Source organism: Podarcis gaigeae (genome assembly GCF_964106915.1).
Source record: "Podarcis gaigeae genome assembly, chromosome: 2".
Taxonomy (NCBI): Eukaryota; Metazoa; Chordata; class Lepidosauria; order Squamata; family Lacertidae; genus Podarcis; species Podarcis gaigeae.
The window spans coordinates 109,005,791-109,020,583 of NC_139679.1; the positions used below are offsets into that span (position 1 = coordinate 109,005,791).

Here is a 14,793-nt window from a genome sequence, read left to right on the forward strand (position 1 = left end):
ACAGTCAACTTATTAAGCCGCACAGTAATTTCATAATTATCTGTATTTCCAATAGTTTAACCAAATCAGTAATGTTTGATGTAACTCTAAATACTCTGAAAATTTATTATTCCAAAAATGAAGTCTTTCTGTAAAAAAATGATTTAAATCAAGTCTTACTGATAATTTAAATTGTGATTTAAATCAATTTGATTTAAATCCACCCTGGTGGGGAATATGCTGCTTTTTACTCTTCATCTCTAAAGAGTTCTGTAGAGGATTTTATCACCCCATCTCAGCACTGAGATCTGACTGAGGTTTGCAGGGATCTTTGGTCTACTCCTTGCAGTTTCTGGGTTGCCCCTGGCGCACAGGTTTGTCATTCCTGATCTAAGGGGACAAGGCGTTTTATTCCTGGTTGAAGCGATGGCAGCTTCCATCAGCTGAGTGTTAATTCAGCAGTGGGTTGGGAGAGATGTCTGTAAAAAACAGGTAAGTGAATAGACACTCTCATTTTCCAGGTATATCTTTGGGGTGGGGGGGAGAAGCAGGACACAGTGATAACGTTCAGCACAAAAAGTTTATTGTTTCTGTTTTGTACATAATTATATGTCTGTGCCTTGTGGTCAACTGCACTCTCTCATCTGGTCCCGATGGTGACCTGCCAGACGCGCACAAGGTTATCCGTGTAGCCGGCGAACAGAGTCTGATGGAATAGAGAGGGAGAAGCAGTGTTAGGAAGTGACTGGGCGACAGCTTTTTGACAAGGCAGCAACAATCACTTTGCATGAACCAACTGTTGGATAGAAAGTCAATGGGAGACTTTGCTGAGAAGCCAGGTTCCTCAGGATGCAGCAGAAGGGGGGGGGGGGGGAGAAGAGGCAGGGCTACCCCACAATGGCACAGCAATTTCTGGAACCTCCTCTGCTTGAGCTTCTCTAGACAGCTGTTCATTAGATGCACATGTAACCAAGATCATTTTACCAATCGCATTCTCCTTTAGTGTCCTATCTTTTTAGGTACCTCCTGACCCCAGGCTTACAGAGTCTTCCTTAGTGATCTGCAAGCTGCTCTGACATTTGCTTACGGCTGAATAGCAGGGTAAAAATGCCTTGAATGAATGAACAGCAGGTTGTGACAAACCCAAGGTGCCCACTTTTTATTGTATTGGGGGATGAGAAGTATCCAGCCCACAGGAAGACCAGAAGGGGTAAAATTTGATCACTCTCCGCTCTGTAAGTGAAGTTGTAAATGAGAAATGAAAAATTTGCCGGGGGGAAACTCGCTCCTGAATATTCCCGCCTTGCTAGGTCAGCTGTCATTCCCTCAAACTCCACAACTTGCATACTTTAATCAGGCAGTGCCTAATGTCACTGGCGCAGAATAAGGGAAGACAGCCACCAGAAGCATGGCTGCAGGGCCATTGCCCTCATCTTCACATCTTAAGACAATACACCGTTTATCTGTCAGTTCAAATAATGGGCAGTCTTCTTGGGCAGTGTATCTATGTATTTTATACATAACAAATTTGACTGGAAAAAAAACTCAAGACGAGTGTCGGTGTCAATTTTTTAGGAGCCCAGGAAACCAGAATTAGCCGCAGCACTGCTAAAACCTCTTCCCTTGGTTGCCCTTCAAGTGCTGATCAGGAGACACTGTCACAGCTGCAGTTGAGGTGAAAAGTTCTGGTTCCTCTAGAAAACCCAAACATGCCACAAGCCTTGTATGGCAAAGGTGGAAGCTCAAAAATGCAGACTTTGACAAATCCCGCTTTCCCAGTTCTTCCCTGGCTGGAGGAGGCAGCAGCTCTTTTTAACTTCCTGCACGGCCCTCTGGGCATCTTGCACAGCCTGCTGCGAAATGCTGTTTTATAGCAACAAGGACTGCTGGTTTTAATCTCCTGAATACAGATTTTAGCTGAAGGAGTGATATTTTTAATGTAAATAAGTTTATAGGGGATTTTTAATTACATCCGCTTCTTTATGTGGTTGTGGCAGTTGTTTTGGTTAGCTTTGCTGTTTGGTCTTTGACCGCAATGAAGATTGATTGATTGCACAGCCCGGTTCTTACCTGTCCGTCAGCAGACCAGGCCAATGAGGTGCACTGGGGTGGCTCCGCCTTGCTGCTGGTGCTGATCACTTCCTGCTTGAGCTCATCCACAATGATCTTGCCTTCCAGGTCCTGATGTTAAGAAAGCAGGGGTTAGATGGTCAAATGGGAGTTGCCGACTTCGAGACCAAACGTTTTGTTCAATTTCCACCTATTTGCATGCTGTATGAACTTTGGGCAACAGGCTCAGAAACAGCCTCTGGTTTTCCGCACGGAAGCAAAATCAGACGGCATAGTGTGTTTCATCACAGCACGTCAGTCCCTTCACTCTCAAGCCTGAAATCACCCTTCCATCGCCACTGGTAGCTGTTGCTCCTTCTCTGCTTCACAGAATTGTAGATTTGGGTGGGTCCTAACAGTCATCTAGACCAACCCCGAATATCATCACTGCTAATATCTGCCTGCTTGCCAAGTACCAGATCTCTTACCAGAAAGGCTAGTTCTTCATAAGTAAGAATGTCTGTATCCTCTACCACCGTGGCAGTTCAGATTTTAACTTGGAATAAAAGTATGCAGACACATTCAGCCACAATTAGATTTGCATCTTCTGTTCAAAAATGAGAAGGCTGTGTGTTGCAGTTGCAGAAAGCAGGAGACATCCAGGCAACTGAATCTTCTGCACCCTGACATTAAGAGAAAGGCCCCTTGCTCTTTAGACGGCAGAATGAGAAAACCACATTTAGCCTTGAAACAGTAATTATCTGCCAAAGAAAGGCACATTCCGCAGCCCATACAAATTAATTTGTGTACAATGCTTTGCATAACTTAAGTTTGTTTTTACCATATAAGGAGCTATGCCAGCCTGACCCCTGAACATCCTGCTCTGGCCTGCTAAAATCTCAGAAGCTCAAACTATAAATTCAAGGAACTTCAGCTGCAGCCTAACATGACTCTCCCAGGACTGCCAAGGAAGAAATGTCAAGGGAACACCAACTTAATTCTGACAGGGAAAACAAGACTCGGGCTGGGAGAAGAGTTAATCTCCTCTGTTCTTCCCAAACCTTCAACAGCCAACATCAAGCTCTTAGCTTACCCAGATCTTGATGCTGGGTCCAGTGGCTGCACACAGCCAGTAGCGGTTGGGGCTGAAGCATAAGGCGTTGATGATGTCTCCACCATCCAGGGTGTACAGGTGCTTGCCTTCATTCAAGTCCCACAGCATAGCCTGGCCGTCCTGCGGTGGAAGAAAGCAGACATTAGATTTAAAGCCCCCAAGTCCAGAATGATTTTGCAAAGGAAAAGGGCAGCAGGCTGCAAATCTTAATGCGTCCGAGTCTCCCCATTCCTCCCAGCATCTACTCAAGGCCCTTAAAAAGCTGTGGCATTTAACTTATTAATTCATGCACCTTCTGTCCCTCAAACAGAAATTGTCAAGGGTGGGGGGAAAGGAACCTTTCTCCAAAGCAACATATCTCCCACCCAATGTTTGACAGCTCAGAAACAGCCTCTGAGTATCAGCATGGTAGTAATTCAGATGGCATGTATAAGTTTCATCACAGCAGTCAGGATTCTCTGACTAGATCTCGACAGGATGGCAAAGTGCTAAATGTCACTAAGCAGGCAAGAGCACCGAGCAAAGCAGAAGAAAAGGGGGCAGCAGCTTATAGGGCATCTTGCTCACATACTCCATTTAAAAGTATGATTTCATGTAGATCAAGCATCCCGGAAAACCTCCCCAAAAATCAGATCTCCTCCTTCCTTGAAGGTTTTAAAGCAGAGGATGGTTGAAGCCTCTGGCAATGCAGAGGGGTTGAGATCCCTTCCAATTCTACAATTCTAAATTAGCCCGCGAAGCTTCCTCTGCTCCTAGATTGCTGTTAATGAGAAAGTTATTTCTGCAGTCTATTCTGAGGATATGTCCACAATACAAACTCCAGAACTTTTTTTAACAGTTTTGATGCCACACTCCCTATGTTATCAGCAGAAGGGACAGCGTTCCTTGGGCTGGAAAAAAGCCCCCCTGATCAATACTTAGAAGAGCTGGGGAAGCTGTGCCTTGTTTCTGTAACTGCCACCTGCTACGCAGAGACACCCATTTCTACATCACAAAGAGGACCACGCTTAGCAGATAAATGGCAGTGGCAAGTGCGGCCTGAGGAAGATCCCGAGGACCATATTTGGCCCCCAAGCCTGAGGTTCTCCATCGATTCAGGGAAACGGCATAGCCCAGTGGTACAGCACCTGCTCTCATGCAGAAGCTCCTAGGCTCAGTCCCCAGTATCTTCCAGCTAGGGCCGAAAAAGAACCATTGCGTGAAGAGCTGCTGCCACTCAGCACGCATGACACTGAGCGAGACAGACCAACGGTCTGACTCTGTCTAAGGCAGCTCCCTGTGTTCCTGTTGTAGTAGCTGTGCAGGTAAGACTGACCGACCCTCAGCTCTAACTCCCCTCTGTCAGCACCTAGAAGGCTGGTGAAAAGGAAGAATGCATTTCATTTCGGAGCTATAATCCTGGATTTCCTTACTGGAAATGGAAGAGGGCTTCTCCCTCCCTCCATGACAAGCATGGATATGCCCCTAGCAGACTAGTAACTTATTTTTACAAGTCTAGGTTAGATGCTTCTAGCGAAAACACGACACCCATGAGCTAACTCCCCCTAAGTACCTTGAGCTAAGCAAAATCCGGTTCACAGCAACTGCCCATGTTTCCTTCTGTCTCTCTCTCTCTCCCTAATAAACAACACACCTGGCCAATTTATAGTGGCAGACCTCCCGATTTACCAGATAAGCAGAAGTGTAGAGAAAGAAGAAAAGTAGTTCCCCTCCAACCCCCCTGGTTTATTATTTATTAACACTGTTTTTTATTAAAAGTATCTAAAGCAATGTATAACACAGAATTGATAAAATGCAATGAAGAAAATAAATCAATGCAAAACCATACTTCATGAATTCATACACAATCCTATTAGGTGGTTGTGTGTGGAGGTAACATGACTTACTGGGCAAAGTTTGTCTGAACAAGTAAGCTTTAGGCACATGGCTATACATTTGAACAGGTTCAACCTCCTGAGGGGAGGGCTTGCCACAGAGACTTACCTTGCCACCTGAAGCACACAGAGAGCCGTCAGGCGAGACTGTCACTGTGTTCAAATAGCCAGTGTGCCCAATGTGGTTGGTCTTCAGCTTGCAGTTAGCCAAGTTCCACACCTGCAAGATGGGGAGAGTACAGACTCAAAACTGATTCGCTGGTGCTGTTAATCTCAAGGTGAGCTCTTGCCGTGTGATCAAATTCCTGATCCAGTGATTGTTGAAAAGCATCTCACCCCCTTGCGTAATTTACAGCCTGCCTAACAAAACCGGTGCCTGTCTAATAGAAGTATAACTGAACGTCCGATACATAATAAAATGTGGCTGTTTGATGCAGGCCTATTTAGTGAAAAGAGCAGTCCTCCAATATATCTCCTCTCTTTGCAAGACTGACTTAACAGAATTCTACTCTTGCTCCAATCGGGGCATCAACAAAGAGACTGTATTACTCATTGAGTCACCTATGCTAAGAGGACAAGAGAACACCCTACTGTTTACAAGCTGCTGCAAATCTGATGGACCCCGTGGCCCCAATTCTCCCTCCAATCCCCCCTCCCGCACCTCCACAACTCAATGGCTTGGCTTCAGGACCTTTGCTTCGCTAGATGACTAGAGAGGTGGTGAGATTCCAGCGCACTCCAAAGTCCTGCCCCTCCTTACCAGAAGATCTGAAGGGCTGGTTCCAGATTATCAAAAGAGAGGACAGGAAATAGAATGCTTGTGCATCATTTAGACACTTCCAGGGGGAGGCCCTAGACAGAGATTTGAGGATTAAGGCTGATCCTTGACTCACCTTCACGAGCTTGTCCCAGCCACAGGAGACAATGATGGGGTTGCTGCTGTTGGGGGAGAAGCGCACACAGGACACCCACTCTGAGTGGCTCTCGTCCTGAGTGGAGAAAAAAAGAAGGCATGACAGCTCTCAGTACAAGCTGGTAACAGGATGTTACAGAGAAACAACCATTCTGAAAAATTGAAGCTCATGTGTCACCTCCTAGTTCTATCTCCTTATCAATAAGGAAACTTGAGCACATCTAACTGCATTTGCACATGTATTCCCCATTCCCTCCATCCTTCCCTGCCTTCTGTTGTCTCCACATCCTGTCAAAATTTATAGCTTGTAAGCTCCTTGGGGCACAGACTTCTTTTTTCTCTCTCTTTATGAACTGCTATAAAGTGTCATGAGCATTGGCAGAGGTTAACATGTGAGCAATTAAAGCCCTTAACAACTTGGGATCAGGGTACACAAGAGATCTCCTCACCCAATATATATCCTGGGCTGGCAACTGTGCTCTGCAGAAGGGGCACTGCTAAGAGGACTGCCTGCCCCACTAGCATGCTTAGTTTGCACTAGAAATCAGGCTTTTCGTGTTGCAGCTCCAGTCCTCTAGAAGGATGAGGAGAGACTGGAAGGGTAGGATCAAAATGTTGCCTCTATATAAAACGCAGGGTATGCCCTCAGACCCAAGCAGGATCCAACCCATCCTTTCTCCACAAGCATGAATTGAGAAGTGCAAGTTTTCCCTTTTCTGAGCACCTGCAGCAACTGTCTGGAGGAACAGCAACTAAAGGCACATCAAGGCTTTTGTACATTTGGTGCTTCGTTTAAATGATATCATGGTGTTGCTTTTAAAATACTGTTTATTGTATTTTATTTATTTTATATTTGTAACCCACACAGAGGACACAGTTGATTGGGTGATGTATATTTAAAAAATCTAAAACAAAGGGGTGTGAACTTTAGTGGTATTCAATGCCCAGATCTGGGAGGGAGGAGAGGCTAACCTGTACAGTGTACTTGCAGACTCCCAAAGTGTTCCAGAGCTTGATGGTTTTGTCCCTGGAACCTGAGACGATCTGGCGGTTATCAGAAGAGAAAGCCACACTCAGCACATCCTTGGTGTGACCCACAAAACGCCGGGTGGTGGTGCCTCTGAAAGGGAGATGTCATTTCATTACAAACCCAGTGCAACACAGGAAAGAAAAAGCCCCTCAGACCAAATCTCATTTTTCCCTGCCTTGCCATGCTACCTCCTGTAACCCCCTTCCCCTGCAAAGACCCTCCCCTTCTGGTCTTGATCTCCTCCTAGGGCCCATAAGGTTAATTTTCGAAGAGGATCTCCTGCTTCAATGGAACTTTTCCGGGAGTTGAGACAGGACCACGTCCCTCACTCCAATTTCAGTGGCCAATGAGTCCTAAAGAGAGGGAAGCAGAGCTTCTCCTACCACCTTGTGCAGCTCTCATAGGGTGAGCAACTAACAAACCAGCAACAAGAGGTTTTCCCTTTGATCTACACTGAACCAAGTCCATAACCCTCCCCAAACTTTGGGAAATGAAAGGGGCATGAAGGATATGAGAATTTCTCAGCACCCTCACTGCGGAACCATGACAAGGGCAACCTGAAATGTCCTGTAGAGGGAAATGTGCAATTTCAAAAACCTGCCAGAAACAGGTGTCCCCTTCCAACTGATTTCCCCTTCCCCTCCCCTTTCCAATAAAACAGAAAGCTTCCACTTTCTCAGTCTCTTGTAGTGTCCCATCATAATTGCAGGACGTATCATCAAACCCCAGTGGAGTCTGTAGATATTGTGTCAGATCTAATCATCGGGACAGGAGGAAGCAAACACAAAACCCTGATCCCAAAGCAACCAGTGATAAAAACAGGAAACTGTACTAGGAATAAAAACCTAGAAGAAAGGGGGAAACCACGGGAGAACTGGGCAGAGTGAAACATATAATCAGTCTGCTGAGGACAATCGTTTTCAATCAACACAGACCCTGTTTCCCCAATCTACACTCACGTGGTAAGATCCCAGAGGCGCAGGGTGCCATCCCATGAGCCAGAGAGGGCAAACTGCCCATCTGAGGAGATAACCACATCGCTGACGAAGTGGGAGTGGCCCCGAAGGGCTCTCTGGGGGATCCCGTAGTTGGTTTCATCCCGAGTCAGCTTCCACATGATGATCGTCTTGTCTGTAAGAGGAAAAAGATAGCAAATGGTTCTTCCACAGATTTTCTCAAAACTGAGATAGATATTACTTGAGGGGGCGGGAGGCATCTCATTCCTTTACTACTCATTCCCTGAATCAGGCTGCTGCACTCCACTGTGGCCAGGTTCCTAGTGAGGGAGTAGTCATGCCTGGACTATACCACTTCAGACTGGAGGTGGGGACTTGCTTAGTTGAATGCGCCACCTTGCCAAACACTTTCCTGCACACAGAAAGCTAGCATTGCAGGGTCATGGCTAGGTTAGAATACTTCTCCCCAACATCTAGTTTTCCATGTGAAGGGAAGTGGATGGCTGGCAGAGCACTTAAGTTATACCAGCATTCAAGTTATACCCCACTTGCATTCTGAAGTGTTACAATCCAGACTCTGCTTTACCATCTCAGTGACTAGCCAAGGCTTTCTGCAAACTCTTAAGATGCCCTCACTTGAAACCACATGAAAAAGATGCAGTTCCTAACCACAATTCCCTTGGAGAGAAAAGTCCTCTCAGACCAGAGACTGCCTTCAAATACACACAATTATGACCCAGCTTTTACAGCTTTACCAGGAATTAACTGTAGGTCTCAGCATCTAGATCCAAATACGAGGTATCCAGTACTACCCCCTTTTAAACATCCACCTGTGCACTAATATCACAGAGAAAGCTATCCTCAATTGCTCACCACAGTTGTGGACTCCTCTGGCTTCAGCAGTTGCTATAAAAGTTAGTATTGGCTCACATCACCAAATAGGTTGCTTGCTCCATCTCTGGCATAATCTAGGCTCAGAAAGCAACCACCCTACGAACAATGTGATAAGGATGTAATGCCTGGTATAGCAGTTAGAGCAGAGGATGTCCATGAGGACCAACAGGACCAACCATCAGGGATCATGGGAGCTGTAGTCCAAGAACATCTACAGAGCACCACTTTGGCTTAGCACACCCCCCCCCCCCGGGTTAACATGTCAGACTAGGACCAGAGAGACCTCGGGGTTCAAATCCCCACTAAGCAACAAAGCTCACAGGGCCAGTGACAAAACTGCTTAGCCTCACCCGCCTTACAAGGTGTGACACTAAACTGGATGCCACACACACCAACTTGAGTGTGTTGTTAAAGATGGGGTATAAATCAACAATACAGAAATTAAAGCCTGAAATCAGTCCCTCCTAAGCCAGAGCTGCTAATTAACGGAGGAAATTCATTGCCCTTCCCCTCTAACCCACAAGTATGAATGACCAGCTGTAGAGCCTCATTATTCCTGAATTGCAGGCTTGCTCCTGGCCACTTTTGGTTGGCTTTGAAGGCCGAAAGCTCCCTTTCGGGAACAGATCCTCTCCTGCCCCATCATAATTGCAGGACATGTCTTCAGACCTCAAGATCAGCAGACAAATGTCAAATTTAATCATCAGGGCTGGGAAGAAAGAGAAGCAGGTGGGCCTTGCTACATACACCTCATTTTCTGCCTGAATATGCTGAGACGACCTACAGCACAACGCTCTTAAATCTCAGGGTTGTGGGTTCGAGCCCCACATTGGACAAAAGATTCTTGCATTGCAGGGGGTTGGACTAGATGACCCTCGTGGTCCCTTCCCACTCATATGATTCTGTGGCTGACCCCTTGCTATTCATTTGATTTCCTATTCTCATCGCCCCCTCCCAAAAAACCCTTGGGGCCTGGGAGCCTCCCCAAACCCTACGCTGTCCAGCACGTGATTGTCTCTCTCCTTATGCCCCATTCCCAATTACACGTAGAAGGGGCTGCATGGTCGCGTCCTTCACCTCACATGCAACAACTAGGCGCTTCTCTCCCCCCCCCCGCTCCGCATCACACGGTGGTCTCTCCCATCCCGTTCCACGCTTCCCTCCCCGCGCCGCCTCGCGAGTTGGTCTCTCCCGGCCCGGCCCTCCGTTACCGCGTGAGGCGGAGAGGATCATGTCCGGGAACTGAGGGGTGGTGGCGATCTGGGTCACCCATCCGTTGTGGCCCTTCAGGGTGCCACGCAGGGTCATCTGCTCCGTCATGGCGGCGGCTGAGAAGGCTCGAGCTCCCGCGGCAGGCGGAGGATGGAGGCGGATTCACCGGCGGCCCTTAGCCCGGACCTGCCAGCTCGCTGAGGCCCAGGGAGAGAAAGGAAGCGGCAGTCTCTTCCGGAAGCGGAAATAGCCTCTCCGGGCGCCCTCTCGCGGTGCCGGCGCCGACGTACAGCAACATGGCGGCCCCCACGTCAACCGTACGAACGACCCGGCGGAGCGCCTTGCGCTGGGCCGCGCTTCCTCAGCCTCGCGGAGGCAAATTGCGACGCGCAATGTTGCGAATCCATAAGTACGAAACGCGGCGGTATGCTTCTTAGAAAAGACTCTTTGCCGCAGCCTCTTCCCCACCAGCAGCCAACATGGCGGCGCCCTGGCGTTTCACATCTCGCGATATCTTGCGACGAGACTCCTCCGTCCGCGCGTGCTGCGTGAGCATGGTGCTCGCTAATGGGCAGATATGCTAGCGGGAGACTCATTCCGAGCACTTCGTTGCTCAGTGAACTGGCCCATCGCCAACTGATTTGCGGGGAGCGGTTCTTCCTTGATATGCCGCCTTTCTGCCAAGGCGGGTTACCAGAATATAAATAATAATATATATAATATATATATAATATAAATTCCCACAGTTCCCTGGGGAAAGGGAAGGATTGTTAAGCCACGCTAGGAATTGTAGCACGGTGATGGAGTCTCCTACCAACTCCTTGGCACTCTTAACAATTATTATTTATATCCCGCCCATCTGGCTGGGTTGCCCCAGCCACTCTGGGTGGCTTCCAACACATATAAACACAAACGTGCGGTACAAAATTGCGGCAGCAGTTCTCGGCCTCTCTTAGGCACGCGCAGATCTTTTTTTCCCCAGGAGGGTTACATGGATCAAGCAGACTCCTGGACCAACAGAATATTTACGGTGCCATTAGCTGCAGTCATAACTTAAGCTAAAGCCCACCTTTTCGGATGCATGAAGTATTAACTTGGTTTGTTTCTGAACTGCTTGTTTGCAATTCCACCCCACTCCACACACAAATGTGCAATAAATCTTTATTCAGACATTTATAAGCTGCGCTTCCGTAGAAAATATAGCAAGGTGGTGTACAACATAATTCAACCTTATTGTCCATACAGTGGTACCTCAGGTTAAGTACTTACGGTAATTCGTTACAGAGGTCTGTTTTTAACCTGAAAGTGTTCTTAACCTGAAGCACCACTTTAGCCTATGGGGCCTCCTGCTGCCGCTGCGCCGCTGGAGCACAATTTCTGTTCTCATCCTGAAGCAAAGTTCTTAACCTGAAGCACTATTTCTGGATTAGCGGAGTCTGTAACCTGAAGCGTATGTAACCTGAAGCGTATGTAACCCGAGGTACCACTGTATTCCTCTCGTAGTGCTAAAATTCCCACAGTTCCCTGGGGAAAGGGAAGGATTGTTAAGCCACGCTAGGAATTGTAGCACGGTGATGGAGTCTCCTACCAACTCCTTGGCACTCTTAACAAACTGCAACTCCCAGGATGCTTTATGGGAAACCATGGCTGTTGATTCAGATGGTGCCTCAGTTTGGCATATAATCATGACAAAAAAAACCAGTTACATATTTTTATCTCTGAAATCAAATACAAGGTTGGGATCCAGAAGTGAGATGTGGGAGTCTTGTGTTGTTGGGAACCTCATGGGGAATGCCACACGTGTATTTTTGATTGCATATGTTCCAGCAATCTTAAGTATACTTATTAGGAAGCAGGTCCCAATTATCTCAGTGGGACTAACAAGGAAGGTAATATGCTTAAGGTCACCCTGGGTATGTCTAAGATCACACTACTTGCCTGCTGCTTTTGTGGCAAGGAATAGGAACCAACAGCCGAGTCTCAACCAAAGACAATATTCTGCTCATTTAAAGCAGCCTTGTAAATAAGACCACAAAAGTTACGGCAGTAGTTGTTTTTCCTAACTGGTTATGGGACTAAATAGCCTGACAGTCCCTCCCTCCGTGGCTGCTATGAAAACAGGGCAATCAATAAAAATATTCTCTTTTTTAAAATCAAATGGATAAGTGGAGAGAGGGAAGGATCCATCCCTCTGTTGCTCTCACTGCCATGCTTCCCACTGTATTTCCATGCTGGCTGTAGACTTGAGGGGAAAATCAATCTGCTAGTCCCTTGCCAACTCCTTCATTCTCCTGCGTGAAAATCCATGTTGCATATGCACGTTGCTAAATACAAGGCTAGTTTAGCATTCCCAGGAGATCCATTAAAATCATAATTATAATTCCACAGAAGTCTTAGGAAGATGACATTCATTTCCATGATAAATGCCTTGATGTACCACACCCATCACCAACTTTGTACTCTCCAGATGTTTTTGGACCCTTAACTATTGAGAGCTGTAGTCCAAAACATCTGGAATCAGAGTTGGAATGGTCCATGAGGATCATCTAGTCCAGCCCCCTGCAATGTAGGAATTTCTCACCCAGGAATTTTTCACCCAACATGGGGCTCAAAACCCACAACCCTGGGATTAAGTGTTTTATGCTCAAACTGACTGAGCTATCCAGCTGGAGCACCAGGTTTGTGAAAGCTGATGTTGTTGGCATCCATATATCTTGAGACGCAATGGAGTGTGCCTCCAGGGGTGAAGTCAAACTGCTGCACAAGCAGCACCAAAGTGACCTTTCCAGGGCGCAAGCTTGAGCAGTGTGTATGGAGGTCTGGGCTGCCCAGGTGACAAGACGCCCCCCCCTTGCTGATGTGGTCGAAAGGAAACCACAGCAATACGTTTGGCACCAGCTTGGCTGCAGGAGTTGCTGGAAGGAGGGGTACAAGATGCCATCCAACCATCTTAAGGACTCTAGATTTGTGTCGGGTTTACTCATTAGCCTTTTCGTCTCCTGAAAATATCCTGCAAGGCAGTGGAAGTTTAGCATCAAGTTTAGCAGTGGAAGTTTAGTCCCATCTGCTCCTCACTTCTCTGTACAGGGTGTGCAGAAACTGCCTTCTTGACCCACTTAATATCCTTTATTGATGGAATCATAGCTCCTTCTTTCAAAGCTAGATACAACAGCCGGTTGACACCCATCTTCCCCTTCTTTTCCACCCTTTCCCCAATTGCTAACTTGCATTTGCTGATTTTTCCATGAAATATTGATGATGGGGATTTAATTATTATAGCCTTCTATTTTTTCTATTTTTAGAAATTATTTTTCTATTTTTAGAAAAAAAATTCTATTAAAACCACCGTCATCGCGACCTATAGTGAAAAGCAACAGAAATGCAATGTAAAAATGTTGAAATCACATATTTAATATAATATCAAGAGCAGCAGTAATATTTTCCGGTTGCTAAGTCTCCTGTTGCTCGGTCCCTGCTCCTGCCAACCTAGTAGTTCGAAAGCACATCAAAGTGCAAGTAGATAAATAGGCACCGCTCTGGCAGGAAGGTAAACGGCGTTTCCGTGTGCTACTCTGGTTCGCCAGTAGCGGCTTAGTCATGTTGGCCACATGACCTGGAATTTGTACGCCGGCTCCCTCGGCCAGTAAAGCGAGATGAGCGCTGCAACCCCAGAGTCGGCCACAACTGGACCTAATAGTCAGGGGTCCCGTTACCTTTAAGTCTCATGCTACCCTCCAGTACATCAGAGTTTCTGGGCATCTGTCTCAGATTTCCCAAAGGATCACTCCACAGTGTTGTTTTCCCTTTGGCAACTAGCTGGAGGTTATGACTTGAAGCAATACACAGTCCCTGTTCTTGAGAACCTAAATGCTCTACATTTTTGCACACAAATCTATGCATGTTGCTGCTGTAGATGCTGTTGAGCTACTGTGAGAATAAACTCTGCCTGCAATCCTATACACTCAGTAAGTTCAATTTATAGCCTGAAGGTCTTAGCAGTAGCAGTAATTACAGGCAATAACTCCCACTGAGACTAGAGTGACTCAGACCCAAGAATGATGTGTCAGCAGATTCCTTTTGACTGCCATGGCTTTCATACCAGTCATGCTTTCCCAATCAGCCACAGTAGCTCAGAGAAGGCATACAGCTGGGTTTCTGTAGTGTAGTGGTTATCACGTTCGCCTCACACGCGAAAGGTCCCTGGTTCGAAACCGGGCAGAAACAGCCTTACATACATTTTTTGCCTTTACATTAATAGAGACTGCAGACCAAGACTTCATTGAAGTTGATAAGTTAAAAAGAGTCTGTTTTATCTCCCACCTCCCATTTGTAAATTCATTAACCAACAAAATAAGTCTGTTTTGTTTCAAAGTAGGATTTTGTGCTGATACTGAGAAATTAAATGCTTGTGGCTTGAAAGCCCATTAAATTTTGGAGAAGTTCAGAGAAAACTGAATAAAGTGTGTGACTTGATTTTTTAAATTTTTTATTAAATTTTTTATTTTTGTATAAAATCATACAAACTTTAACCTGTAGGTTTATTGCTTGTTCACAATCAAGTCTGAATATTATATCCAAACTGGCAGGTATGTCCATTCATTCAAGTGATCACTCATTGTTTCAGACATCCATACTCTAACAGTACTATTCATATTTTGTAAGTCCCATTTACTCAATGCAGATAAAACTTCATTGAAATCAATAGGTTTTACTTCAGGGTAGTTGTGGAGGACTGTGCTGAAAGGCTGCAGTCTTATGCACACTTACCTGGG

At 46.3% G+C, this 14,793-nt stretch overlaps 1 protein-coding gene across 1 annotated transcript; it reads right to left on the bottom strand.

Moving 5' to 3' along the window:
• Nucleotides 1–540: 540 nt before the first annotated feature.
• RACK1 (receptor for activated C kinase 1) lies at nt 541–10,273 on the bottom strand. Its single transcript, XM_083725108.1, has 8 exons — nt 10,021–10,273; nt 7,919–8,090; nt 6,902–7,049; nt 5,910–6,005; nt 5,126–5,236; nt 3,122–3,262; nt 2,050–2,160; nt 541–685 (listed from the first exon to the last, which is right to left on the bottom strand). Exons 1-8 carry the CDS (start codon nt 10,127–10,129, stop codon nt 620–622), a joined length of 954 nt encoding a protein of 317 aa, XP_083581234.1. The 5' UTR covers nt 10,130–10,273; the 3' UTR covers nt 541–619.
• Between the last annotated feature and the right edge of the window lie 4,520 nt (nt 10,274–14,793).

Bases quoted from the DNA above. Each gene is read 5' to 3' on its own strand.
- RACK1 (XM_083725108.1), bottom strand. From the start codon at position 10,129: ATGACGGAGCAGATGACCCTGCGTGGCACCCTGAAGGGCCACAACGGA. The intron at 3,263-5,125 runs GTAAGTCTCTGT...CTTCCACCGCAG, and splicing joins TGTGTGCTTCAGGTGGCAAG to GACGGCCAGGCTATGCTGTG. The intron at 2,161-3,121 runs GTAAGCTAAGAG...TCTTAACATCAG, and splicing joins GACCCAGCATCAAGATCTGG to GACCTGGAAGGCAAGATCAT.